The sequence below is a fragment of the Hippichthys cyanospilos genome, chromosome 11, assembly GCF_059441005.1.
Source record: "Hippichthys cyanospilos isolate Australia breed blue-spotted pipefish chromosome 11, RoL_Hcya_1.0, whole genome shotgun sequence".
Classification (NCBI taxonomy): domain Eukaryota; kingdom Metazoa; phylum Chordata; class Actinopteri; order Syngnathiformes; family Syngnathidae; genus Hippichthys; species Hippichthys cyanospilos.
The window spans coordinates 5662978-5690749 of NC_142379.1; the positions used below are offsets into that span (position 1 = coordinate 5662978).

General features: G+C 42.6%; 1 protein-coding gene across 2 annotated transcripts in view; it reads right to left on the bottom strand.

The window, feature by feature from the left end:
• The window catches only part of cux1a (cut-like homeobox 1a), an 89515-nt gene that overhangs the window by 10547 nt on the left and 51196 nt on the right, over nucleotides 1-27772 (bottom strand). The window contains exons 6-20 of one of the 2 annotated variants that reach the window (XM_088426859.1): nucleotides 24921-25044; nucleotides 22832-22908; nucleotides 21715-21781; nucleotides 13277-13325; nucleotides 10553-10660; nucleotides 9087-9275; nucleotides 8943-9001; nucleotides 8748-8790; nucleotides 8494-8590; nucleotides 4928-5698; nucleotides 3003-3086; nucleotides 2547-2648; nucleotides 1129-1658; nucleotides 912-1053; nucleotides 64-351 (exon numbers count right to left, since the gene is read on the bottom strand). In XM_088426859.1, coding sequence (XP_088282985.1) covers nucleotides 64-351; nucleotides 912-1053; nucleotides 1129-1658; nucleotides 2547-2648; nucleotides 3003-3086; nucleotides 4928-5698; nucleotides 8494-8590; nucleotides 8748-8790; nucleotides 8943-9001; nucleotides 9087-9275; nucleotides 10553-10660; nucleotides 13277-13325; nucleotides 21715-21781; nucleotides 22832-22908; nucleotides 24921-25044 — 2730 coding nt within the window. The remainder of the gene's footprint in view (nucleotides 1-63; nucleotides 352-911; nucleotides 1054-1128; nucleotides 1659-2546; nucleotides 2649-3002; nucleotides 3087-4927; nucleotides 5699-8493; nucleotides 8591-8747; nucleotides 8791-8942; nucleotides 9002-9086; nucleotides 9276-10552; nucleotides 10661-13276; nucleotides 13326-21714; nucleotides 21782-22831; nucleotides 22909-24920; nucleotides 25045-27772) is intronic. The other variant, XM_088426860.1, reaches the window with a different exon arrangement.

Consider the following 27772-nt stretch of genomic DNA (forward strand, 5'->3'; position numbering starts at 1 on the left):
ACATGAAGCGAACGTAAATTTCCATGTCGTCTGGAGCGGCACAGTACTTTGCGGGCGTCTCACCGAGGTTGTTGTCCGTCAGCACCTCCTTGACCTTCTTGGTAATGGCGTACGTATCGAGCTCGGGCGACATGGCGACCATCTCCTGAATGCTGAGACCCGAGTGGCCGGGCAGAGGCAGCGGGGTGCCGGGCTGCGAGTCCCCGCACGACGGCTCGTCGGAGGAGGGCTTGTGCCCGGACGACTGCGAGCCCAGCAGGTCCCCGGCCAGGCCGTTGAGCGATTCTTCGGCCGAACTGAGCGGCGACTCCGGGGCGGGGCTGCAGCTCGCCGACGTTTTGGGAGTACCTTCTGCGGGAGACAGACACAAAGATGGCCTCTGTTAGGGGGCGTGCTTGGGCACTTTTCCTTTTTCCTTACAATCGACTTAAATCCTATTTAAGGAACGGCAGAGGTGTTTTAAGTTTTGGGGTTTGAGGCTTTTTTGGCTGGCTGCTGCTTCTTTCATCTCCCTGTCTGTGCCTGCGTAGTGGCGCTGTGCAGCTCAGCAGGCTGGAAGAGAGCAGTCATGAGGAGCTGTCAGTGTACATTAGCTGCTGTTTACACCCCCAGAGAGAAAGAGAGACACGCACACGCACGCACGCACGGAGCTGCCATCTGGCGCCGCAACACTAACTTGTCTATGACATGACAAACCAGCAGCTTGCTGGCTGACACTGCCACAGCACAGTGGATGCGGCGGCGGGGGGAGGAGTTAACAGGAAGGATGCGAGGTCAGATCGGGCGAGGGATGGAGGGAAGATTGAGTGATTGGCAGATGGACGTTAGCGACTCGCCGCGAGCTCTAATCGGGGCTTTCTGAGTAAAGAGGTTGTGTGAATCACAGATGCGCGCCGGCGGATTTGGTGTACCTTGGTTGGGAGCTTGCTGGACGTGCGCGTTTTGCCCCTGGTCTCCGTTGAGCCACGGCTGCATGCGCAGGTACGGCTCCCGGTTCCTCTGGTTCAGCTTGTTCCACGGCTTGTTCCGAGGCAGACTGTCGCTCAGTATTCCCTGAAGCGGGCGGGAGGGAACTTATTAGGTCAGGGGAAGAGAAAAGGAGGGCTGAGACGCCGGACCTCCACGCACCTCTTTGGAGTCCTCCAGGTTGTGGTTCTCATCTCCGGCCGAAGTCCTGCGGGGGTCCGTGGCCATGCTGCTCCACCACTGCTCCCTCCAGTAACCCGCGCCTCCCGCCGCCGAGGCGGAGCTCCGAGCGTGCCTGAGAGCGCCGTCCGATGACATGTCCATCCCCGAAGAGGGCCTGCCCTCCCGCTTGATGCCCGAGCTGAAGTCCAGCACCGGGGACGGGGAGGAGGGGGATGACAAGAGGGAGCTGGGAGGCTTCTTGAGAGAGAGGGCCAGGGGGTTGTAAGGGGGGAGGGGGGCGGTGAGGGGCGAGCTCATGAGGTCCCTCTGAGACAGCGACGCCAGGGAGGATGAGGACGACGAGGCTTTGAGGATGGGCTCCAGCGCGGCCTGCTGGGCCTCCATCTCTCGGCGGGCTTGCTCCAGGATGGAGCGGATGGCCTCGTCCGACCCGCTGCCTCCGCCGCCTCCCAGCCCGCTTCCGCCCCCTCCTTTCAGGCCCGCGTACGAGGGTTGCGCGTGCGACAAATCTGGTCAGGGGGGGAGGAGGTGCCACGGTTAAATTAAACAACTCGTCCAACGATGGAAATAATCGGTGTGGTTCAAATTCGACGAATCGGCCTGTTTTTTAATGTGGGTTTGGAAATTCAGGCGCCTTCAAGTATCCGATTCATTAAAAACAAAAATAGTCAAAAGATGAAACGATCTTTCAAATAAGTATTAATTGCAGCGATAGGAGAAGTAGAGGAGCAACGATTAGCCCCTTCATCGACAACTAATTGAAAATTGATCAAAAGCTAAAATTGCATTCTCAGATTTCTATTGCCCGCTAAACTGATTATCGTTGTATTAACTCCATATAAGTTATTTACAAACTGCCTTTACGATGGAAAGTAGATCACTATCTTGATCAATTTTATGGCAACAAAATAATTTAAGCACATCAAACATATTTCTAAACATTTGATTCAGTTGAAAAAAAAAAATAGGATAATTAAAATAACTTCCAGGTCCATGTGACAATTTATGGATTACTTTAATCCATTAATCATCATTAATAATAACAAAGTCGATAAATATTTTCATGCAGTCTGTTCATAAAGCTAAAATTGAGAAAATCTTCAGAATTTCATTAAATATTCGCTTCAATTCATTCATGTGTGCTTTGTTTGGCTTGGTCTTTTTGGCGCCGCCTCTGGCCGCTGTTGATATTACACTCGGTAACGCACACGTTTCTTTGTCTCTGTGAAATCTGGTTGTACTTTCGTTGAAGAATGTCGATGTCTGATAATATAGCCAAAATTGAGTTTGTTGATCCAACAACTTGTGACTGTGGATAACATGCTAGCTAATATTAGTTCTTATCTTCATCATGACTACTTGCCAGGACGCCACCAAGTAAAGAGATTTGTGCTCACCGGCTTTCTGCACCTGCAGCTCTCTTTTGGCCTGCTCCAGAATGGACTTGATGGCCTCATCTGAACCTGCGTCTTGAGTGCGGACACGGGCTGTGATGTTCCCTGGGAGAACAGACAAAAAAAAAAAAAAACAGACAGGAAGAGATTAACACAAGTTGGGAACCCAGCTATTTGGAGATAAAGAGAATAATGGATTATTCAATTCTTCTAATTAACCTTGTGACTGCACAAAGAACAAGTACACCGGCGGTTCCTTCAAAGCCCGCGCATGCAAACGCACTACTCTACCGGTACAAACTCCTGAACGCACATGCCGGCTTTGCGCTCGCAACCGCCACGGTACACTAAAGGTCCGCTAACCCTAAAAGCACATCCACGCAGGCACACGGTTCACCCTTACACAAGCATGCCACACGGACAGAACGTGCTCCAATCTGTGTGTGAAAGGGGACAGACCTGTGTGTGAAGCTGTATTGGAGAGGGCTCTCCGCTTCGGAACATCCTGAAACACTCGGCTAAGCTGGGGCTGGCCCGAGCCCTCTGTTAAAAACAATATACCACACACTATGTTACAGAACTTGCGGGGTGATTTCCTAACGGGTGGCCCGTTCCGTGCCAAAACGCCCGCCGGGTTAAACCGAGCCCGTTTGGATTCTGACGAAACTCGGTGGACTTGTTGATAGTGACGACGGAGGAAAAAAATCTCAACGTTTAGTTCGATTGGAGCAGGGGTGTGGGAGCAACGGGCCGCCAAATGTTTACATTTGGGGGCAAAAGGGGGCGTGGCCAGATTTCTTTGAACTGGAAGGAATTATTGGTCGAACCTCAAATAGCAAATATTGTTGGAAAGATTTCAATGATTTGGAAGATTGGTGCGTATTTTAGTAACGTGAACATTTTTGTGAAAAGTACTCTCTAAATTGAGGTTTTCAACCTATCTTTCATTGATATAAATCCGATGCGATCGTTTTTATTTCGGCCGAGTATCCCCTAACTCGCGCAAAGCAGTTTTGTTTGGGTTGAATTTTATTCAATTAAACTCGATTATAAAAATCATCATTTGCACACATAAAAATCAATAAAGTGTCCTCCGTTGGATCATAGTAAAGATCGGATTAGATCAAACCATTGTGATATGGGGGAAACTGTTTTAAGAATAATTAAATGACTATAAAAGTTTTTTTTTTTTTTTTTAAATAATAATTTACAGTATATTTTCCTGAAATATTCACATAATTTCTCAATTATTTTTGAAGGATTTTTGCATGCTTGCTACCTTTCAACGCTTTTAATGCCAAAAGGTGCATGTGTATAACTCTATTACCACAGTGTTCGATTTGAATCATTTTAATTGGAGATGAGTGTCATCTGACATTCATTCAACAAACAAAACCGGTGCAAGGAATTCTTGTCACTGGTACACAATTTAAGTATTTTACATTGCGAAAATTCTCATCCACGGCACTGAAAGAGTTAAATATATTTCATAGTCTCATCTATTCCAATTTATTACTGTTAAGAAACACAATTACATCTCTGAAAACAGTTTAGAGAACGACGTAGCAGCAAAAATGTTGTCAAGGTCCATTTCAAGGTCAAATTCAGTTTTATGAACGTTTCTGAGATACAAAGGCACGCAAAACTTAGATTTTGCGTCAAGCCATCACTACCAACACGTACGCCAAAATTCAATAAATCAGTTTGGTTGAAAATGTTCAGATTTTTCTCGGGCAGATCTTGCACGGAAGCCCCCGGCTACCCCGCTGTACAAAGTTGCCAAACAAACAAACTCAACGCGGGGAGACACTTTTACCCGGCGCTCGGAAACCATATCGAGCGCCGTTGCGCGCGGCCCCGGCGGGAATCCGAGCCCTCCGCGGAGCGTCAAAATTCGACCGCTGCGACTGTAGCGTGAGATACAATTCCCGCTCGCTAACTGAGGCCCCACTCGGACAGACGCTCTTTAAGACCAGGCGGTAAACTCTCGCCGTATTCCGCGTACTGCCGAGACCATCTTCCATCAGAAACGACCTGACGCGTGAACAAAAGCAGGCCCGGGCTAATCGAATCCACCCGCGATTAGCGCTACCTCAGCCTTCTTCCTAGTTGCCGCCGATCAATGCTATCGACGCGTGAAAGGTTTCCGTATCGAGCGCGATGGCTAGGAGAGGCTCCCGGGACGAGCGCGTGCGTTTGTCTACCGACTGGGTGAGGACACACAGATGTGGCGCGGGATGGGAGTTAGCAAAGAAGAAGAAAAATATGAAAGCCGGTTCTCATCGACAAGCTGATCAATAGCTTTGTGCAGGGCCCGTTCACATCCGCGCACACACATGCCGGACGCGTTGGTTCGGCCGGCCGCCGGATATGGAAGCGCTCACCTCGTTGGCGTCCCTGGATGCTCCGCAGCGCCAGGATGTTCTGCTCGTCGGCCAGGAACTGCCTCATCTTGTGGAAGGGCTCCTTGCCCCGGATGGTGAGTTTGTTCCAGGGTTTGGGTCGGGCCAGGATTTCGCTGACGGAGCCCTGGGAGAGTCCCAGCACGTAGTGGCCGAAGACGCGCTGGCCGATGTTGTGCTTGATCAGCTGCTCTTTCACCTGCCGGGCGATCTCGGCCGTGTCCATGTCCTCGCCGTCCAGAACGCTCCCCGTGGTGGCGTCCGAGTGGCTCGGGGAGGGCGAGGGGGCGCTGCCGGCCGTGCTGCTCCCGTTCACGGGCGCCATGTCCGGGCTGGCCGGCGGCGGCTGGGGGCTGCTCGCCGCCAGGGGGATGGCGGCGGACCCGCAGCCGGGGGTGGAGGTAGGGATGGAGCTGAGGGTCGGAGTGAAGGGGGTGAACAGGAGAGCGCCGCCGGGGATCCCGGACGACTCCTGCAAGGCTTTGGAGTAGAAGGTCTGTAGCAGCTGCCGCTGGATCAACGAGTTCAAAGCCATCTTGCCGCCTACCAGCGGGAAGACCGGGGAGTAAAAGTCCTGTCCGATGCCCGTGGGAGCAAAGGGGTGCGGGTCCCCGCTGCCGCCGGTGGTGGCGGCGGTGTTGAGGGCATCCGTGTGAGTGCGAGACTGCGAGGAGGAAGGAGGGGGCGAAGAAGAAGGCTCGCCGCTTTCCTCCTTGGGGGTCGACTCTTCTGTCCCTTTCCGCCCGGCTGGCCCTACAAGAAAGGTCAAACACACCGTGCATTATGGGGGGAGTCAACAAAAAAGGGGTTCCGAAAACAGAAAAGATCAAGGAAATTAGCTTAAGTCGTTTCCAGATTTGTCTCTTCTAGGGGTGTCCCCTTTCGAAAGATACGATATCATTTACCGCCCCCCTCCAAAAAAAAAAAAAAAAAACATCATTGGATCATAACTTCTATGTCCAAAGTTTCTGATATTAATACTCATATTCTTTTGAGAGCCAGACTATACATTTGTGTCCACTGTAGTGGCCATTTGTTTTTGGACTCATTCAACCTAACCTACCGAGTCCTCAGTATATAAAACAGACATTACAATGGACACAAATGAATACACCGCTCCATTCCAGATTCCGCTCCTGCTCTTCCATCCAGCAGTATCTAAATCCTGCAGGCATCATCATTATTTTGGATTTATTTTATTCAAGTGCAGTATTTCCTCATGTTTGAGGTTGAATTATGTAGCCCTTTTTTTTAAAATTGGGTTATATTTTATAAAAACTATTTTTCAGTGTTCCCAAAAAAAAAGGGAAAAAAATACTGTTCTATAAACTTCCTGTAACAGCTGAGGTTTACCTAGCTTTCCAACAGAACTTAAGATAGATACGGTAGGTGTTTACGTTTTACTTAAAAAAAAAAAGTTGGTTGATAGCTCTTTGGAAACTTTTTTTTTTTTTTTTTGCAAAGCCAAATTCAAACACTGGATTAGTTGTACATTTTTGGGCGGAAAATCTCAGAGGAAAAGCACTTGCTCAAGTTACATTTCCTGGGCCTTGCAGATGCTGCTGGAGTATGGTGCTTATGAGTAAGAACTAAAATCTAGTCAAGTAAAAACGACTTAAGAATTGTTTCCAAAACAGACTATATATATAAAAAAAAACTGCAACAATGTGATAGTTTTGCTCGAGTTGAATTTTGAAAGGATCAAAAAAATATACATTCATTTCAAGAGTTTCCTAAAATATGTTAAAAACTTAGTATTAAAATGCAAAAAATGTGATTATTTATGGAAAAGCTTGTGATTAATGCATTAAAAAATATTTGTTTGTCAGGACTATTAAAAACCATGCACAATTCTTGCTTATATCATATTGGGACGATATCGGTATACCATTTTCAAATGAAAACGTTGAATGGGGACACCCCGAGTCTTTTCCTTTTTTGCCAACCCCCCAGACAATATGCCCATGCATTTGTGATTTCAACCTTTCTTGTAAGTCACAGCCTGGAAGGGGAGAAAAAAAAAATAACAGGACAACTCAAACAATGGACGCCGCGCCACTGAGTGGGATTAGCTTGGCCCAGGGGCTCACAGTTCCTCAAGTTGAGGGCCACAGCGGTCAAACGCTGTGTGCAGATGTCCTCCTCCATGAGGCAGCGGAGATCCTTACCACGCCATTGTCCCAGATGTGGTAGCGAGTCCTTAGTTTGTTAAATACATCCAAGGGGAAAAAGTCTGAAAGCAATATTTATGGCTAAAAGGAATACAAATAAGCGCGTGCAGGTCTACACGCTCGTCGTGAAGGTCGAGGTTTTCCAACAGACTGAATTTTCACATTCATCAAAACAAATATATAAAAGCAAAGAATCCCCCCCCCCCCCCCCCCACCCCACACACACCTCATATTTTTCAACTACAAGAATCCATCTCTATGATCGGCGCGGCGAGTAATATTATTCAAATGCATAAGCGTTGAGACTTAACATGATTGAGCGAGACAGTGGGCTCCCCTCGCTGTGAATGTTAATCAATTCAGAGCTACTCGGCTATTCAAGCCTAAAGCCATGACATTTCAAACCCATAAATACTGTTGCGGTGGTCTTGATGCAAAGAAGGGGGGGCATAGTACGGTGTCCTCATTTTTGCTGTTGTGCAACTTTATTGCTCTTAAAGTTGACCTGCTGGTGAATAAACTCACTGGAGATGTCTCGTTTTTGAGCGTGGGCTCGATAAAAGCTAATTTGTGTGACATGTGTTCAAACAAAAGCTTGTGTTAAGTATTCTCAGAGAAAAAGAAGCGAGACGTTTTCTCACATGCGCCTTACCCACAGCCCCCTCAAATAGACTCCGCGATTGCTGTGAAAGGTGGGCTGAGAGTAGTGATGCGGTGGGATGCCCAAATGAACCTTCATGAAGCACTTAATTATTTTTTTTCATTCCTCTAAATGGCCCTCTTGGTTGAAAGACGCAAGAGAAATTTAATACAGTTACACTGCACTAGCACTTATTTTCAAACCAAAAGCAGTAAAAAAAAAAAAAAAAGCTTCATGAAGCTTCATGAACCTTCATGAAGCACTTATTTATTTTTCCATTCTTCTAAATGGCACTCTTGGTTGAAGGACGCAAGAGAAATTTAATACAGTTACACTGCACTGGCACTTATTTTCAAACCAAAAGCAGTAAAAAAAAAAAAGCTTCATGAAGCTTCATGAAGCACTTATTTATTTTTCCATTCCTCTAAATGTCACTCTTGGTTGAAGGACGCAAGAGAAATTTAATACAGTTACACTGCACTGGCACTTATTTTCAAATCAAAAGCAGTAAAAAAAAATAAATAAATAAATCACAAGTGCTTCATGAACCTTGATGAACCTTCATGAAACACTTATTTATTTTTTCATTCCCCTACATGAAACTTTTAGCTGAAAGATGCACGAGAAATTTAATACAGTTCTACTGCACTGGCATTTCTTTTCAAACCAAGAGCAGTAGAAAAGTGCTTCATGAAGCTTCATTTTCCCATCAGTAGCCGAGACCTTCCTAAACTTACCGCTGAGCTCGGCATTGGCTATGCGCAGTGCGGCGCTCTCGGATTGAAGACTCCGGTTCCTTTCCAGCAGGAGCACCTCAAGAGGTTTGGATGAATCCTGATGATGAAAGATGAGGATGAAGTTTAAAAAAAAAACAAAAAAAACTTGCAATTCCCAATTGAAAAGCGCATAATTACTATACTTGTTCAATTATCAAATGTCCTAATTATGGAACAAGCGCCAGGGGAGTCATGCCATTATGAGACAAATTTACCTGCACGGAGTCTGATGTTCCAAACTCAACTGACTTCAGAATACTGAGAACAGAGACATACCAGTATTAATACTACACATAACAGTGACGTATTTGACGATAGGCTGCGATCTACGCGGCCGGAGCGGCAGACGTTCAGGCCTCGTCTTGAAACGACGTCGACCGCGTGCAATTCATTTCTTTCAACTTCCTTACCCCAACTCCTTCTTCACCTCCTCGTAGTCCGCTTGCTTCTCAAGTTTCTCCTCAAGTTCCTGCGGATGACAGAGGACTGAAGGTATAATAGCCTGACGCTAGAATCCCGGACCCCAAAATCCGAGCGGAATGTCGTCTGTGCACCTTGAGGACGGCGGCCTTGCTGCTGAGCTGCTGTTCCAGCTGCGTGATCTGGTTGCTGGTGCTCTCTCGGAGTTTGGTCAGGCTGGCCTGCAGTCTCTGGACGTCCTCCACCAGCTGTGCGCTCTCCCTTTCTTTGGCCCTGAGCTCCGCCTCCAGACTGGAGTGGGATGCCGCCTCAACGGCGGGATCCTGCAAGACCGGAACCACGACCACGCTTTCAGCTAACAGCTAGCCCCATGGCGTTAGCACACGTTCACCACGATGGAAAAGCTATGAGCTTACGTTGACACAGCGACTCACTTGTATGATTTTTTTTTTTTTTTAGGATACTTTTTACACTCACGTATTTCCTTTTATTAAACCACAAACAAAATGGCATAGCTGTCAAGAAAGATGCTGCTGTAGCTACATGATAAAAACACAAAGAAGGAAATAAGAAAAGAAAAGGAGGAGAGTGCGCGTGTGCATTTCCGTGACAGAAGGCTCCACTCTACGCTTTTTAGTCGTATTTTATTGTGAAATCTTGAACAGGAGCTTCCCCCAAAAAGTCACAAACTCAATGGATGTATAATTGGCAAAGATGCATCAAATATGAATGTCTAATCTTAAATGTCATCTGATCTGTTAAGATGTTTCCATTGAATTGCTTTGATTTTAGCAAATGCAACAAAAGTCTAATTGTGCATCCGTAAAAAAAATGAACAAGCAAAGGCTTTCCGTGTTTTTCACAGGGGTTAATATAACAAAATCTAGCTTCATGTTCCAATTAATTTGCTCTTCATTTGAAAAGAAAGATGTGCTGTTCCTACCATGTCCTTAAAAAAAAAAAAAAGATTTGCTGATAAAAAAACATTGCAATAAATGTGATCGGAATGTTGTGTACTGCATTGATAGACACAAACGTGAAAAGTGGAATATGTTACTGAATTTAAGTTAATTTTTTTAAAGTCCATTTAAATACTTTTGCTTCTGCTTCTGTCGTGAGTTGTTTGACACATCGACAGCGTGAAAATAAAAGCTGGGATTCCGAACATTTGCTTCATATTCACCTTTCAATCTGAAACCCAAAATGTATCCCGTACAAAACAAAAACAAATGAGTTGACCTTGCTGCTCCAATTCTTTTAGAGAGGACTGCAAATTACTGCAATAAATACCACAGGATTTTTCATAATGTAATTGTTGGGCGGGCCGAATTAAAGAACCGAGCTAACTTCTGATGTTTACTTTTTGGGGTTATCTGCCATCTAAGCCAAGGTCTTTCTCCGACACACTACAGAAGCAATAATGAGGCCCGCAACTCGGTCCTTTATTTCTCGGTCGTTTATTTGGTCAATGACCTCGGTGACCGGTGACAACAGTAATCAATTAAGCGCCGCTGTGATCAGGCGACCACCTCTGAAGGAACCATTTCTAGTTCTTCAACGAGTCGGCGGTATATGAGAGAGGAGGCAAAAGGGGCGTTACCGTGTCGGGGTCGGCCTTGTTTGTGGGGCTGCCGGCCGGCTGGGATTGGTTGGTCAAGGACAGCTGCTCCCGCAGTGACTCAGCCTCTCTTTGCGCCACCTCAGCTCGCTGCAAGGAGGAGGAGAAGACCAAGTTCTTCAGGTCAAACACCATTAGTCTCATGTTTATGCAGAGCGGATCTGAATTCATGTGTTTTATTTGTCTTTTTCTCAAAGCAAGTCTCTGTTTTGAGAACGCCGCTAATTTAACATAATATTCATTTGCCTTGGGGCTACTATTTCACGGTGGGTTGTGTGAGGGGCGCCAATGTTGTTGATGTAACCATTAGGGATGGGACGGGATCTCGTAAGAAGATATCTTACGAGATCTTTGTTCTTTTGGCTGTTGTTTTTTTGACACGAGGTAAACAGGAGATTGCGCTCGGCTGTTAATGCTTTGCACAGCAGTGGCGAGAACTCCAAAATAAATCTATTTAAAATAAATATTTAAATTAAAAAGTATTTCTCGCAACATCGGGCATAAATTAGAAGCTGCGCTCTAGTGCTCCATATTGTTTGATGAGAGCAATCGGATTACTTTTCAAAAGCATTTTAACAGGCTCAGCCTGTGAGTTGCCGTTCGTACTGATCACTTTTAAACAAGCCAGGCTGACTCAAAATGTGACCGTGGTCGTCAAACTTTGTTTCACTGACCGTTATCTATGGTGAAATCTCCGTTCGTATTTATGTATAATAAAGAAATGTCGATTGTCAAAAAAAAAAATTGGTAATTCCTAATTAATTTTAAGAACGTTACATTTGTTTTTAAGTACTTTTGTTTTTTTTGTGAATAGCAAAATGCTCAGATAGCTGCAGTTCTCCATTTTGGTTTTTGCAGTTAAAGAAAGGATGGATTTCTCTTTGCGTGTTTACCTTTGAACGCTAGATGATGTATTTCCAGAGTATTTGCACGCGAGCTGGTAAATTCGCTTTTTGTTGGAAATTCTACATGAAGGCATATAACCAATTTTGCAAAAATCTCCTCAGGGAGTCAATCTGGCCTCGTGGAATTTGCGTCCCGTCCCATCCTCGGGAACTATTCATTAACGCATGTTATTCCCTCCGGATTTCGAGGATATCGTGCAAAACTTGTAAAAATCAGCAGATCTCAAAATGTCGTCTTCCAGTCCGCACGGCGACAAATTCTTATTCCTTCCAGCGTAAACACAGTTACACCACGGGGAGGAAGGGTTTTTCCTTGGGTTCAATAAAGTGAAATATTACATTGGCTGGGAAAATTGAGATGACACCCGCTGCCTGTTTTTACGGCCAAACTGCCATGCTCCAGTCGGGAATCATCAGTAACACGGGGTAAACACGCCATCATTAGGAGTTACAGGCAGCCGATTCCACGGCGTTCCTAATTGCTACCACATTGGGAGGCGCTATTGACAGGGCGGGGAGCCGGACTGCCTCGTCGCCAGAGCAAAACGCTGTTTTCCATTTTCTCCTTATAAAAGCGTATAAAAAGTCTGTGGCTGAGCTGGAGGCCATGCTGTCATTCTCAGTAAACCTCAAATCACAAGTGTGAATAGTGCACGTTTGTGTGTGTGCGTGCGGCATTATCGTTGAGCGCGCTAACCTTTAGGCTAATATTAACATTACATGCCCATGCTAACCCTTTAGCCACAAATCATACTCGTGGGCTAATAATGAAAGTTAACAACAATGACATTAACAGATACCACGGGAATATTTACAGCACAAGGGCAGAGGGCGCGCTAAGGGGCCTGTTTTGCTTGGATGGGGTTCCTGGCGTTGTCATAAATTAAAAACAAACAAGAGCCTTGGCAAAAGCATTGCGCTAAATATAGGCCTGCCGTGAAGCCCATTTTTCAAGGTTCTGTTTGGAAAGAATGGAAATCGATAGACAAGTGTAGGCTTTGCGCTCTTACTGTAGTTGTTAGATGCTGATTGAGGCATTGTGACAAAGACAAAAAAAAATTGTCATTAAATTGGGCTTGGGGAAAACAGCAATTGTAATCAAGGCTTTTCAAAATGAAGTGCGACTAAGAGAAAAGAACATACAAATAAGAATCCTATTAATAACACAGCCAATTATAATATCCCGTAAATCTAGAGTAAAATCAATGATTTAAAAAAAAAGTAATTCTTTTAGTTTTCCTGTTTTTGCATTATAAATTTTTAGTCAGATATTTATATTTAGTTTGCATTTATTTCTCTTTAACTCTCTAACACGTTTGAACTTGTACTTTTAATCAGAGCATGTGAAGCATTTTGTGTCATGTTGTTTTTGACATTTCTTTTTAAAAAAACAACTCCTAAATAATGGTAAAAACTAGGGGTGTCCAAACCTGGTTTTTGATCATTCCGTCCACCAAAAACACTCGATTCAAATGATCAGGATCGTTATGATCGCTGATGGGCTGATCATTTCAATCAGGTGTGTTGGAGGGTGGAAACATGCAAAAACTGGCAGTGGAGCGGCCTTCGAGGACCGGATTTGGACACCCCTAATGAAAACAACGCGAAATATTTCTGAACAATAGTAATTCAAATAAAAATATATTCACCTGTAAAACTTTCAGTGTGTTTTAAATTTAATTTGAAACACCATTATCTTTATAACTACTGCATTGACTTTTGCTTTCTTCTTAAATACAAAACAATTCCAAAGTGAAACAAAGTAGCGCAATCTCGTCCGTGCGAAGGTCAGCGTGTTTACCTGATTGGCTCGTTCAAGGTCTGTCATCACCATCTCAATCTCGTCGGCCCTGGGGAAAAACGTTCAGTTAATACGCGCAGCGAAAGCGTGACTTCAACGAGACGGCACACGCGCAAACGTCCACAATGAAAAACAACAAAAAATTCCCCGCAAGGGAGGAAAAAAAAAACCCTCATTCGTGTGAGTAAACTCACATTGACACAATGCTAGTGTCGTGTCCATTAAGCTACCTTCTAAATTTCACCTTAATCCACTGATTGTGAACTCCATAACCCCAACAGCTTGTATGTGTGCGCGCACGCATGTAGTTAAGCGTGTGTTTCTATGCGCACATGTAAGCCTCCGCTAAAACCTCGGCCACACTAAAACAGAGGGATAACATTAATAGAGCTCTAAGTCCTAATACAGCAGACTAATCTGCTATGAAGCTGTGAGATTGTGTCTGACTAATGGTCTGCATGGAGGCCACGCTTCACCTCTCACTTGCCAAAGGTCAGACAGCGGGACGTCCTTAATGCGGACTCTTTATTGTCAATTTGGACAAAAAGTGTTTGATGAACTTTTCTTGTGATGGGCACGCAAAGATGGGTCAAAAAATGGATGTATAATATTAATTGACTACTTTGGGTGATCGGGTGACAAAATTGATCCATTTTTTTCGCTACTAAACAAACAATTACTTTCATACTTCAAACATAAGGGAATTAATTTAGGTGCTAAAGGAATGATGTTGGTAGTAAAGTCTCTACTTTAGGTACTAAAGTACAAAAGTAATCGACTTGGTACTAAAGTAATTGATTAGCTGAACCTTCAACCAAATACTAAAAAAAAGAAGAAAAAAATTTAAAAAATAAGGGGTTTAGTGTTTTTTATTGAATATATAAAACAAAACATTATTTTTACAGGGTTTCTGCAGTGTCAGAAAAAAATAATTTAACCGTTTTTAATTAGTGACACAAACAGTACGCTTTTCTTTTCAAATTAAGAGCAAATGAATTGGAAGATAAAGCAACTTATTGCTAAATTTTGATATCCTGACTTTTGCAAAACGCTGCATGACTTTATATTTTAAAATTTTATATGGATGCGCATGGTCATCGGTGACGCAATTACTGGCAGACAAGCCAGAAATTAAACAAATGCCTAGAGATAAAACTACAAATATCGTTTCAAAGTTTAATAGTATCTGTTCTGGATGAGCTTTTTGAGTATTTTTCCTGCTCATCCAAAAATGTGTTGTGCTGTTGAATAGGTACTTGGCTGAAAAAATATTTCACGCGTAGACACTTTAATTGAAAAAAGATTGACAGTTAGTGTTCAAAACCATATTCTAGACCATTCTATGGGGTTTTAGTTTCTTTGAGGCACATGCCAATTCTGACATTTGATCAAATACATTTCGGATAGCTTATTTAATGGCCAATTCATTTTAAAAGGATACATATGAATTAAAGGCAGTACATTTGACTCAGAAATACGTATTTCTTTTGTATCTCATTAATTTTAAAAGAGATATTTTTGAAAAAAAAATAAAGGAACCAAAAAAATTGATTTAAAAATGTCTAATATCAGTTGGGCTCGAATGGTAATCACTTGGGATGGGCGAGTAAGGATGACAAGTATTGGAATTGGGCCGATACTTGACTTTATTTCAAGGTATCAGTGCTTGAAATTTAAAAAGGACAAAAAAAAATGAAAATTGAAAATGATATTCTAAATAAAACGCTAGAATATTGTCTTTCTTTAAAACGATTCGGTGGGGTAAATTTTGTACGGTCGGTATAACAATAAAATCTATAACATAACATCATCTTTCCCTTGTCCAAAACTCATTCCGAAAAAAAAAAAATCAGCAACTCAAGTTACAGGCTTAATTGTACACGAGTCTATGCCCACCGCCTCCGTTGCATAAGCAGCATCGAGCACAAAGAAGTAACAGCATGCCGTGCAACCATTATGCGCCGCGTCTTTTGATAGCGAAGCCAAAGACCCACGCAGCTTTTGTGTTTGTGTGTCACACTATGAGGAACAGTGTTATCTCCCATAGGCTTTCCAACATCCTGATTTGAATGTGTTTAACAAAACAGACAAAGTTGATATTAGGTCAACAATGTGCCAAAGGCAAAGCGGTAAAAAAAAAAAAAAAAAAAAAAAAGTCAGATGAGGGTAGAGGAGCTTTTCACTCTGCACTTTTATTCTTTCGCTAAGAGTTAAAAGGATCTAGTGTGCATTTAGGCAACATAATAGTACACTACCTCACCAGCTTTTATCCTGTCTTAAGCTATAGTGTACGCGCGCCGGCGGGCCTCCGCGTTGTCACGCGCACAAATGTGAGGTCAGAGCGCCGACGAGCCAGAAAAGCTTGTAATGGAGAGCGTTTATGGATATCGTAATGCAACCCAAATACACCCAAGTGCGCCCGCTCCAAATGTGATCATTTAATCAAAGTACAGATGCACAAAGTCTTCTTAAATAACCTTTGGATTTGGCTTTATTTGGGAATTATAAAGGCAAAGCTAGAGGCTGAGGGCCAAAGCAGATCACAGGAAAAGGATTTTCGGCGTATTCCGACGGTTGGCCGGGCGGGCGGGAGAGGGAAAGAGAGCGGCGGACCGTGACCGACGCATGCTTGCACCCAAAATGTTGGAAGAGGGGGGAATGCTTTCTTTATAAGGTAAAAATTCTTTTAAGCCCGAACTTTAGAGGAGCGGTGCTCAAATCGGTAGACGTGAAGCCACTTCAGGGGTACAGGAGATTTTAACCGGGTTTCTAATTTAATGCGACATAATAATACATTTTTAAATTAAGAGCAAATGAATTGGAGCATGAAGTAAATCTTTAAAAGGTATAATTTGTCAAGTTGGGGTATGAGAGAGTTTAACCGGGTTTCTGTGGGTATCAGTAATACTAATTTAAGGCTTTATAATGATAGGAACAGTGCATTTTCAAATTAAATGCAAATCAATTGAAACGGGAAGTAGCTTTTTAAAAGGTTACGTGCCTTTGTCAAGACGGAAAACGAGAGATTTTTAACTGGCTTTCTGTGGGCATCTAATACTAATTTAGGGCTTTATAATGCCAGGAGAGCAACAGCGCATTTTCAAATTAAGAGAAAATGAATTGAAACATGAAATAACTTTTTAAAAGGTTGGGTGCCTTTATTTTGTCAAGTTGGGCTATGTGAAAATTTAAACTGGATTTCGGCAGGGAACAGTAAAACTAATTTATGGGTTTATAACGCCATGATAGGAACAGTGCATTTTCAGATTAAGAGCAAATGAATTGGAACATGAAGGACCTTTTAAAAACGTTAAATGCCTTTATTTTGTCAAGCTTTAGATGGATTCGTCATGAGTGACGCAATTGTCTGGCAGATGAAGGAAAAAAAAAAGGAGATTACGTGTGCTCAATAAAACACACAAAAAGATACCAGTAAAAATGCAGTCCTCAAGTTTAATTATTTGCTTTCAATTTGTTTATTAATAAGTTTTATATGGACGCAAAATATCATTAGTGATACTAATGATACTTGGCTGAGAGGAACATCACTGTAAAAAAAAGCTTAAGATGAACCACTACCGCCACATGAAGGCGCTAAAGAGCACTTTTTTTTTTTTTGGTAACATTTTGGATGCACCCAGTGACATCAGTGGAAGATGTCTAAAAAAGCCTTTAAGCCGTTACTGTACTTCCGCCATTTTCATCTCCCGCGCAACTGTATGCCTGCCGCTCTCTTTTTCTTCAACTCCACCACTTTACTGCCCCCCCCCCCCCCCCCCCCCCCCCCCCCACGTTCCAGTCCGTGTCCTCTGTGCCAGCAGGATATTCCCCGATTTAGATTTTCATTTCCCTCTATCGGACTCTGATCCCTTCTTCCTCGCAGTAGCCTTCAGACCCCAGCTTGCCCCTCCCTCTTTTTTTTTTTTGCCCCGCAGCTTTCATCACTCCATTTCCCTTTTTCTTTCCTTCGCCTTCTCCACATTGCATTTTCACAGTGCGTTACCTTGGGGATTTCAAGGAGGCTTAAAAGGAGGCTGGTTGTGAGAGTGTGGCAGTGTGTGTATCGTTTGGGCCACTTGATAGTCGCGCGCGCTTGTGTGTGTGTGTGTGTTTGTGTATTTGATATGCAAACAGGAAATATGTACAAAGTGCTCCCTAATCACCTACAATTTTGTTCCTCCTCAAATGGACCCTCAAGCCTTTACACACTGATTAAACTACACGTGTGTGCATACACACACAAACACCCAGCAGGACCGTGGATCAATATATCATTTATCTTTAATGGTGACTAAACGGGTAAAAGGCGGCCGGGCAGACCCTTAGAGAGCTAACGCGGGGAGGGGGCCACACTATATCAGTTGTTTTCACCCCCCCCCCCCAAAAAAAAAAAAAAAAAAAAAAAAAAAACACACAAAAAAACCCAATCTAAAAAAAAAACAACAAAAAACACACACACAAAAAGAACTAATAAGTGCAAAACATTTTTGGGGGAGGGGAATTCAAACTGAGTAATATGCAATCCTTGTCTGATTCATAAAACTTTGGTGCTATATTTGTAAAAGGACTGGAGGAAAGAAATATCAACCAAGTCGGGTAAGTCAACTGCAAAAATCGAGCTATTAGTGTTTGTTGACCTTAAATGTAATCGCTGGCGCGTTAATGCTAATCATGATGGCCAACTGCTTACCAGAAGCGAATGAAGAAAAAAATGGTGTGTATACATGAAAATGAGTAGCTACTTTCACTCACAATGACAAATTAACAATGAGTCATGATAGCCACTCACTCTGACCCATGTTTAAGGTAGATTAGAAATAAACGAATAAAATACACTCTCTTGACCTTTCTTCTTTTTTTGGGAAGGGGATTAATTACTTGCTGGAATAATTTAACTAACTTTTTTGCAATAGGTTGCTTCATGTTCCAATTAATTTGCACTTAGTTTGAAAAGAATAATATGCTATTTCTGCATTAAGAAGCATTAGATTACCGTAAATCTCCGACTATAAGGTGCTACTTTTTTCCAACGTTTCCCGGCTTATCTGCATTTTTTTTTTTGAACTAGCCACAAGAGGACAATCTCACAGTAAATAAAGGGAAACAAAAGAAGACTATCAAAGTTTTGATTTTGACTTTGAACGGCTATTTTATTTCCCATTAGTGGGCCCTCTCTTCTAGTAAAGACAAACAAGGATGTTACTGTTGTGTTGGTGCAGCATTCTAAAAATAATACATAATAACAACAAATTCTAACTCAACAATCTGAGTGGTTCGATGTTACGTTGAAAATACGTTTCTAAACGTGCGGGCATGTTCAGTTTTTTGAAGGCACGATGTCGATGTATGCAGGCAGTTTGAAAAGAAAGTTTTGAATCAAAAATGTAAAAAAACTTCCAATTTCCTCTCCAGTTTTTTGTTTTAGAATCCGGTGCGGTTTATAGCCCGAAAAATCTGGTACATTTTCTAATACCTGCAGAAACCCTGTTAAACTAACACGTACCCCTTTTTGAGAACCACCGCTCCACACAGTCAGCGAACAAATTCTCAGAACGCGCGTGTGTGTGTTTTAAAAGGCAGATTACCCAAATGCACCAAGAGGATGGGAGATTTGTCACGCAATGGCCTCCTTAGCAGCAAGTTCAGCGCAAGAGTGCGTGTGCGTACCAAATGCGGGCGCTTGTGTGAAAGCATGCACGTATGTACGCATTTTTTTTTTTGCGGTGCCAAACTGTGAAGCGGTGAAAGGGTTAAAAGTTGTGTTCAGCCAAACACTGGCGATTTGCTCAGCCAAGCAGTAAACGGGGGGGAAGGACTCCAAGGACTGGGAGGGTGCAGGGTTAGAGAGGGTTTGTGTGTGCTTTAAAGCGTTGCATTAAAATTTCAGATCACAGCACGCCACATAGTCAAGGACCCTGACTGCCTCGGGCTCACAAGTGAGCGAGCGCGCGCGCGTGTGTGTGTTTAAATGTGTACATGAGCGTGCGTGGCGATGCGGGCAGGCATGTGTTTATTAGCCTTTGCAAGCAAATGGGGCCTTCTACACAAAAATGTGTTTTTTCTGCCACGTAAAAGGGGGCAAAAGGGAGGATTGGAAATGTAAAGAAATGAGTGGGGAAAAAAAAAAAAGAGTGCAACCTGGCTTGCGGGCTAAAGAAAATGTGACTGCAGATAGTCTATAGAAGGTATTGATTGGCACCATTGCATTGTGTAATCTTCCTGTGGACTTTCCCTCTCATAAACAGATGATAGATAGCGTTCGAGTGAGGGAGTAGTAGAAAGGGGGAAAAAAAAGAAGTAGTGCGAGGATGAGTTGGATCGATTTGTTTGTAACAGCCGGTCAATTTAACAACTCTCTTAATGGACAGCCGCCGCAAATTTGGGCCAAGGTGGAAGAGGAGGAAAAAGAAAACCCTGAAAAGCCGAGGTTCTAATCCGCCCTGTTTTATGCGTTTGTAGAGCGTTTTGTAGATCATCTCAAAAGAGAAAGGAATGGAGTAGTTTTTGTTTTTCGCAGAGTAAGTGACATTTCTGACGAGGGTTTGTGGCGTTGGGAACGGTCTCGTGGACTTCCTCACCCGAGGGAACGTGGCGGCGCGAATGTCAAAGTGCCACTTCAACGGAGTGGAGTGCTGACAAGCAAAAGCTTCTGTTTTCATCTTCGCCAACGCACCCGAGATCGATACTGATGGATTGTCGCTTCTCAAGTATCGGAGCTACCTGATCTCACAGGTCCTTCATCAGTCACAACCGCCATGAATCACAAGTATAGGTGAGCCTTGGGCACATATAGCAGACAGCATGAGATGTGCAGATGTGTTATGGAAAAAAAATGGTTAGAAATAAGGATTGCCAATAAATCTTTAGTGGATTTTCTAAGATTGTGTAAACAGAGCGTGCTGTGGCTTTTCTGTGCAGATTTTTGATGGAAAAAGGTGAGACTGACGGAGAGCAGATGTTTAGATGTGCACAGTTAAAATAAGGTGAAAGAATTTTGACAACAAAGCCCCCCCTCACAAAATAAACTTCAACTAATCAATCACCAAATTAATCAATGGCTATTTTTGATCATCAATTAATCCAGGCTCCCAACAGGTTTCCTGCAGGAACAGTAATAGTTTTCTTTTCAAATAAAGAGCAAATTAATTGAAGCAAATTATTGTGACACTCTGCTATACTGATTTATTTGCGAAACTATTTTATTACTTATTCTATTTATTGTTGATATTATTAGTATGCACCGATTGGAGCAGCACTCCTAATTTCCTTGTATACCGCGTAAGAAGACAATGATCTAAGTTTCATACGGATACGCAATGTTAGTGACATTAGCAAATCTTAACAAAATGCTATATGCAAATATAACTGTAGTTATAAAAAAGTTTAAATCTTGATACCACCCTCCCAAAACATCAAGTATTTGTTTAAAAATGGGTTTGAAAATGGCTGGTCCTAATCAATTACTTTAGTTACTTGAGTTAGTAATTACCTCAAGTATTTCATAACTAAATTCATTCAGTCCGAACTATTTTTTTTTTTTAAAGAAATATGAATCAGCACCCGGGATTGAATATCTGGACTCTTGAAAAGCATAAAAATATTTCTTTGAGAACTGATTGAGTTAATTTGATATCTAAATATTTTTTTTCGCATAAATAAGTATCAATTAATACTTGAAAAACATGCAAAGGCTCACATAATGACCTCACATAATGACCAACCAAAATTAAATAAAAATAAAAATCCTTGGCATTGAATGAGTTCACTTTTGTCAGCGCGCTGTTTCTGTTTTTAAAATCGGATTAATGTCATCATCAGAATAATTGATATGGTTAATCACTTTGAAAATAATCAGCAGTTCCAGCCCTAAATTCAATAAAATTCCCTAGTTACATAGTGGCATTCCCAAATATGTGGAAGTAACAAGAAGGGCGTGCATATTATGTATTGTAATGCTATTACGCCTCGAGCTCACCCCCCCCGCAAATCCATTATTTTTTGAAATCATTTAAAAAGGCAGGATTGGGGACATGGGATGATCAAATTAAAATCACACTCTTTCAATAAATCCACTTTTTGATCACCATGCCAAATTCTAACTGATTTAGATATTTGTGTTCACATCTGTGTGTTTCTGCCCCCTCCCGCCCCCACCCCGCAGATGATGTTTCAGTAAGTTTAGGATTTCGGTGCGCGTCGGGTCGCAGCCTGACACGAATACACGACGAGGAAACGCCGCGCTTGCTTGTGCCTGCAAAACGCATCGCGGTCCCCGTCAGTATTTCCAGCGGCGGGATTTGGAGGCTGGCTCAGCCTTGTGGGAGGCAATCCAGCTGTTCCCCAAGCAGAGGGAGTTCCCAAGCAAAAAGGTGCGCTAAACAGGATGATTATGTCAACGGGGGCGGGGGGGGGGGGGGGGGGGGGGGGAACACACGTACTTTGCCGAGGATTCCTCGTCGTACTTTGTCTTCAGATCGAAGAGCTCGGCCTGAGTTGTTTCAAGTGCTGCGAAAACAAAATCGGAGGAGTTGGTGAATACGCTTTCAGCTGGGGGTGGCCCACACAGCAAGAAATAAATAAATACAAAATAAAATGTTTTCTTCAAGCATTCTGGACATATACGATTTTCATGGAGGAAATAAACCCAACAAACATTGAAAAAAAAAAGAAACATATTGCCATTTTTAGCAGTAAAAGGGTAATAATGTGTGTAAATTCTTTTTCATGTGCAGTTAATACTATTGATTGTGTGTATGTTATCAAACTCACTCATTCTGTCCCAAAGACGTAATTTTACGTTTTTAAATCATTTTTCCCCCTAAATATTTTCAAGTGTTAGGCTAAAGAAATGTTGGTCCTAAAAAACTTAATTCTAGATGTTTTTTACTGCATAACCTTGGCAATAAATGAGGGAACACTGTAATTTGGAAACTAAATTATATTTCATTTACAAGTAATACCTTTGAAAACACACTTTCTACCTGCTGTCAACTGAAAATGACATCCCCTGTCCTCAAAGCAAGCGTAACCACCAATCATGGCCCATCTGTTGGATCATGTGACGTTCGCAAGCTGAACTGATTGATCGGCCAACATGTCATCAATGAAAAAATGTGTTTTTAGCCCTCAAAACGTAATTTTTAAAAGTCAAGTTAGTCAATCCCAGGTACATATTTTTTTTTTCCAAATATTTTTAATGTGTTAAGGCTAGAGTAATGTAAAAAAAATATGACTACAAAGCATTAATTACAGACAAAATATGAACTTTTTACTGCTAAAAATGGGTAGACTCTCCCTATATATATATATATATATATATATATATATATATATATATATATATATATATATATATATATATATATATATATATATATATATATATATATATATACACTGTATATCAATACAGTGGTCAATAACCATTGTAAATATGTTTTATAAAGCACCTATTCAGTACTCTGCCAATTTTTCAAAATCTAATCACGCGAATTTGCAAATTTTCAAAAGTTTGATTTATAAAATGCTGGGTTTTCAACTAAAGCTTGGGATTACCTGTCTGGAGGGATTGGGCCTTGTGCTCGGCCTCTTCCAACCGCGACGACATGGAGTCTTGGCTCTCCTGGAGTTTCCTAGCAGGGCAGACAAAAGTCATGTTAGAAAGTCACACGGCGTCCATAAATCCTGGGGTTCACACTTTGCGGCATCCATTTTCCCACCATTCCTCAAGTGCCTCCCCCCCTCCCCAACTAAAAATCCCTCCAACGCAACCCACTCCTCATTAAGCAGGCCTATTAGGCAGGAATGTCTAGCCACTGGGGCACTCGGCACCCAGGGGCGGGGCAAAGAGCGTCGAGGAAGCGGGCGGGGGAAGGCGTGGGCCTACAAAAACCACAAGGATAAAATAGATTCATTCTTAGCATATAAAAAGTTAGTCTCTGCTGAGAAATTGCCGCCGCGTGTAAAAACATCAATAATCTAGCACAAAGAGCGTCTTTATGGCACTCTTTGATGCCCCCTCCCTTCTCCGCCGAGCCGTCTCTCCTGTCATCTCCATTTTTTTTTTCCTGCCCTCAATTTCCTCCTTTCATCTCTCTCCTTCACTTGCTCCTTGAAGAAGCCACGTATCAGAGGTGCCATCCATTTACTGCCCCCCCCCCCTTCCCCTCACAGGCAGGAAGTGGGCCCTCAGTCAGACAGGAAGGGGGCCATAAAACACTGACGTACAGGAAATGCAAACGGGACAACTCATCTTCGTCTGTATGTTTTAAATCGGGCAATGGGTTTAAAACAAACAACGAGCTGCAATGCCTGAAGTAAAAAATTAATCATTTGTCTAATTAATTTGATTATATATGTACAACTACTACTTTTTTAAAACACATTGTACCACTTGCTGTCCACCGAAAACAAAAAAACAACAAATCACGGGCCAGCTTGCGAATGTCACATGACCAAAAGATGAGCAGGGAAAGTCAACTCCATTTTTTTTTTAACAATAAAATGTTTGCCCCCACAAGTCCAAGCGCAGACGTCTTAATAATATTGCATTTGTGGAAGATTAGTTAGGCTGCAAAAGCCACTTGTTATTCATGCCATTTTGACTATCAAATGAAAACAATTGCTCTGGGCTCAACCAATCACGACTCAGCTTGCAAATGTCACATGACCAAAGTTAGACAGTGGCGATATTCAATCTGAAACTTTTTTTGGTTTGGGATTTTGACTAAGGTTGCCCGGCAACAGCTCTTGAGGTTCCGGATTCGAATCCCGGCTCGGACGACCTTGTTTGAATTTGATCGCATTCTCTGCACGCTTGCGTCCGTTTTTGCTGTGTAGTTTGGCTCCATCCTACATCTGAAACATGCTTCAGGATACGATCCATTGGGGAAAAAAAAAACAAACAAAAATCCTTTGAACAACTTTGTCCTAATTACTGTGAAAAAAGTTTTCCTCACGTACAGTGGTTTCTTGTATATCAAATTCGAGGCACAAGACGCCCGAGACTTTTCATACTGTTTCTAAGAACAAGCACATCCCTTTCAACTCCGAAACGCCACAAACACAGTCCGGGATAACCGCATTTAACACATGCCCCTGACAAATTTAACTTAATGTGCCATCACAAGATAACATTTTACACTGATAAAATATCTGACGGCGATGTGTGTTTTATCGTTCGTTATGTCAAGCGCCCTGTGTTTCCTGCCAAAAAACGCCATTTTAAAAAAGACATCCAAATGGGTTTTTATTCAACGAGGAAGTGGCCCATTACAATTAATTATGAACGCTAATCTTAAGCGTATCAAATCGAGTTATTTCTCGGGTTTCATTCCACACCCGGAGCCAGAAAAAGGAGCCATGTGTAACATCAAACCCAGACAGAAAAGGGCTAGTCTGAGGTGGCTGATTCCAATCAAGGTAAGTGGCACAGCCATGGGAGAAATCAGCCATTGTTTTACTTTCCAATCCGCTATTCATCTAAAAGGGCCCAGGCAATAAGGAACGCAATACAAATGGGTTGATTAAACTGATGAAGACTGAATGCCGGGGCTTAATAGCTATAAAAAAAAGAAAGAAACGAGCTGCTGCGGGAAATCTAATAAAAATATAACACCATCATCCGAGGATCGGGAGCACGCACCTCTCCTTCTCTGCATAGTCGTTGTGTAGCTGGAGCTGCGTTTCTTGTGCCAGGTTCTCGGCTTGGTTCTTCAGCGACTGCTCATACTCGCGGATTTTTTCCTTCAAGGCCTTGATGGTCACCTCTGCGGGAGGAAAAAGGTACGGGTCACCGCTCATGCAAACGGAGGCCATAAAAAACAGGCAACGTAGAAAGTATTGTTGGGAAAAATGACAATTATAATCACTATTATATATTGAATATGAAAGGATACTGGAAAAAGCAAAGAAGTGCTACAGTATGGATGTAGGGCCGCACAAAGAATCACATTTTAATCGCGATCACAATATTGGCCGTCGCGATTAATGAAGATGGTCCTCGGCCAAATTAACATTTAAAAAGCCGGCTATCATACATGTCAAATCAAACACTTTGCCATCCCACCACCAGGGGGCAACGCGAGCAAATCCTGCAGCAAAGTGGCACAGAGTATAAAGTGCAGCAAAACTAACATGACATGTTGACTGTTAATTGGTTAAAATTTGAAAAAAGTAAATGCTTGGTTGTAAGTAGGCTTCATTTTTTTTTTTAAATTTTTGTGAGTGTTTATTTTAATCCTTGTTGGTTACAAATTATGGAAATTCCTTAGAGTTTTTTTGAATGGTATCATAAAATAATCAATGGGGAAAACAAGACTAGGGAGCTGAAATTTCCACTAGACGATCAAAATGTAAAATTTCAATATTTTGACATTTCTATGTGATTGCAGCTGGACGTGCAAGATTTTGTGTACAAAAATCATCATTGCCCAAAAATGGGACCATACAAAACCATCGTAATTACAATTTTTGAGATGCATTTTAATAGGGTTTATAACATTGATTTTCCTGCGACTTTTGCAACATTCCACTGAGCGGCGGTCAAACTATTTTTTTGCAAGCAGAAAATTCTTTGTTGACTTGTGTTTCACATCAAGACAGTAGGTGGCGGTAGAGACCAGTTAAAGTGTAACCGTCGTGTCACAGAGACTACAAAGACAGACTATACCATTTTTCTTTTTTTTGTGGAAATGTATAGTTTGCAAAGCGTGTGCTCAAGGGTAAAAGGTGGCTTACGGAGGTGATCCTACTCTTACTCCCCGTTCCCCGACAGCGGCCTGAACCATGGCGATTTCTCCGTACGGATCACCAATTAAGTCTAACTAAGCCTGGCACGCTCGAGCACAAATGAATGTTTTTCAAACACCATTTGGCACTGTCGGCGGGCGCTTGATTCTCAGATTAATGAGTCCATGTGTTTACATGAGGCGCAAAGCGCAAAATTTACACAGCGAAACTGCTTATTTACAACCTCGCATTAGCATGAAGCTAGCAAACAAAGAATAAGCTATGCGGTTGATACACAAGCGGTATTTTTTTTTTGAGGCGTAAGAGCACTTTTTAAAACTAATGCAAAGAGGTACAAAAAAGAAAGAAAAATGTATCGATTCTCAGATTAATGAGTCCATGTGTTTACATGAGGCGCAAAGCGCAAAATTTACACAGCGAAACTGCTTATTTACAACCTCGCATTAGCATGAAGCTAGCAAACAAAGAATAAGCTATGCGGTTGATACACAAGCGGTATTTTTTTTTTGAGGAGTAAGAGCACTTTTTAAAACTAATCCAAAGAGGTACAAAAAAGAAAGAAAAATGTATTGATTCTCAGATTAATGAGTCCATGTGTTTACATGAGGCGCAAAGCGCAAAATTTACACAGCGAAACTGCTTATTTACAACCTTGCATTAGCATGAAGCTAGCAAACAAAGAATAAGCTATGCGGTTGATACACAAGCGGTATTTTTTTTTTGAGGCGTAAGAGCACTTTTTAAAACTAATGCAAAGAGGTACAAAAAAGAAAGAAAAATGTATTGATTCTCAGATTAATGAGTCCATGTGTTTACATGAGGCGCAAAGCGCAAAATTTACACAGCGAAATTGCTTACTTACAACCTCGCATTAGCGTGAAGCTAGCAAACAAAGAATAAGCTATGCGGTTGATACACAAGCGGTATTTAGAGCACTTTTTAAAACTAATGCAAAGAGGTACAAAAAAGAAAGAAAAATGTATTTCCATGGCATCATTTAGCGGCTTCACAATTTTACGCGAGTTCTCTCCAGGTCAACGGAGACGAGGGCCTGCTGCAGGCGCTCCGTCGTCTCCCGCCCGGCCCTTCCGTCCCAAGCGAACGGAGGGTAGACCGGTACTCTCCGAGAGCAGATACGTTGTATTCATTAGGACCGCATTAGCGCTGAAACCCCATAACCCGCTGACGGCTCAGCTCTGCGCGGGGCGGCCCGGAAATAAATCTAACACATAACTGGAGTAATAAATAGGCCTCTTGTGTATGTGTGCGCATTTCTCAGAGAAAGATATAAATGGCCAAGACAGTGATAAAGAGCATTGCAGCCTTTGACTGAGGCCTCTTAGCACGCATGTGTGTGTTTGGACGCGCCGCGTGTGATTTAAAATCCAGTCTCACTACCCTGACACATAATCGATAGAGGAGAGTCCCCTCAGAGCCCTCTTACCCCTTAACTGCTTAACTGAACTTTAAACATTTAGGTTGCAAGGATCAATGGCCCCTGCACTATTTGTATGTGCGTGTGCAGCTCAGCGTGTGTGTGTGTGTGTGTGAGTTTAACAGGAGTGGGAGTTCCAGGCCGTGTTTTGGGGGTTTAAATACCCCCCCCAATCTATTGAGGCGGGAAGGAGGGATAAAGGATGAGGGAACAGGAAAATCAATGGCAGAATGGAACCCTGCCGCTATCGAGCTGCTCCAATTAACCCTCGCTGAGAAAAGGGAGATTCCAAAACATTCCCCGCGCCCTCC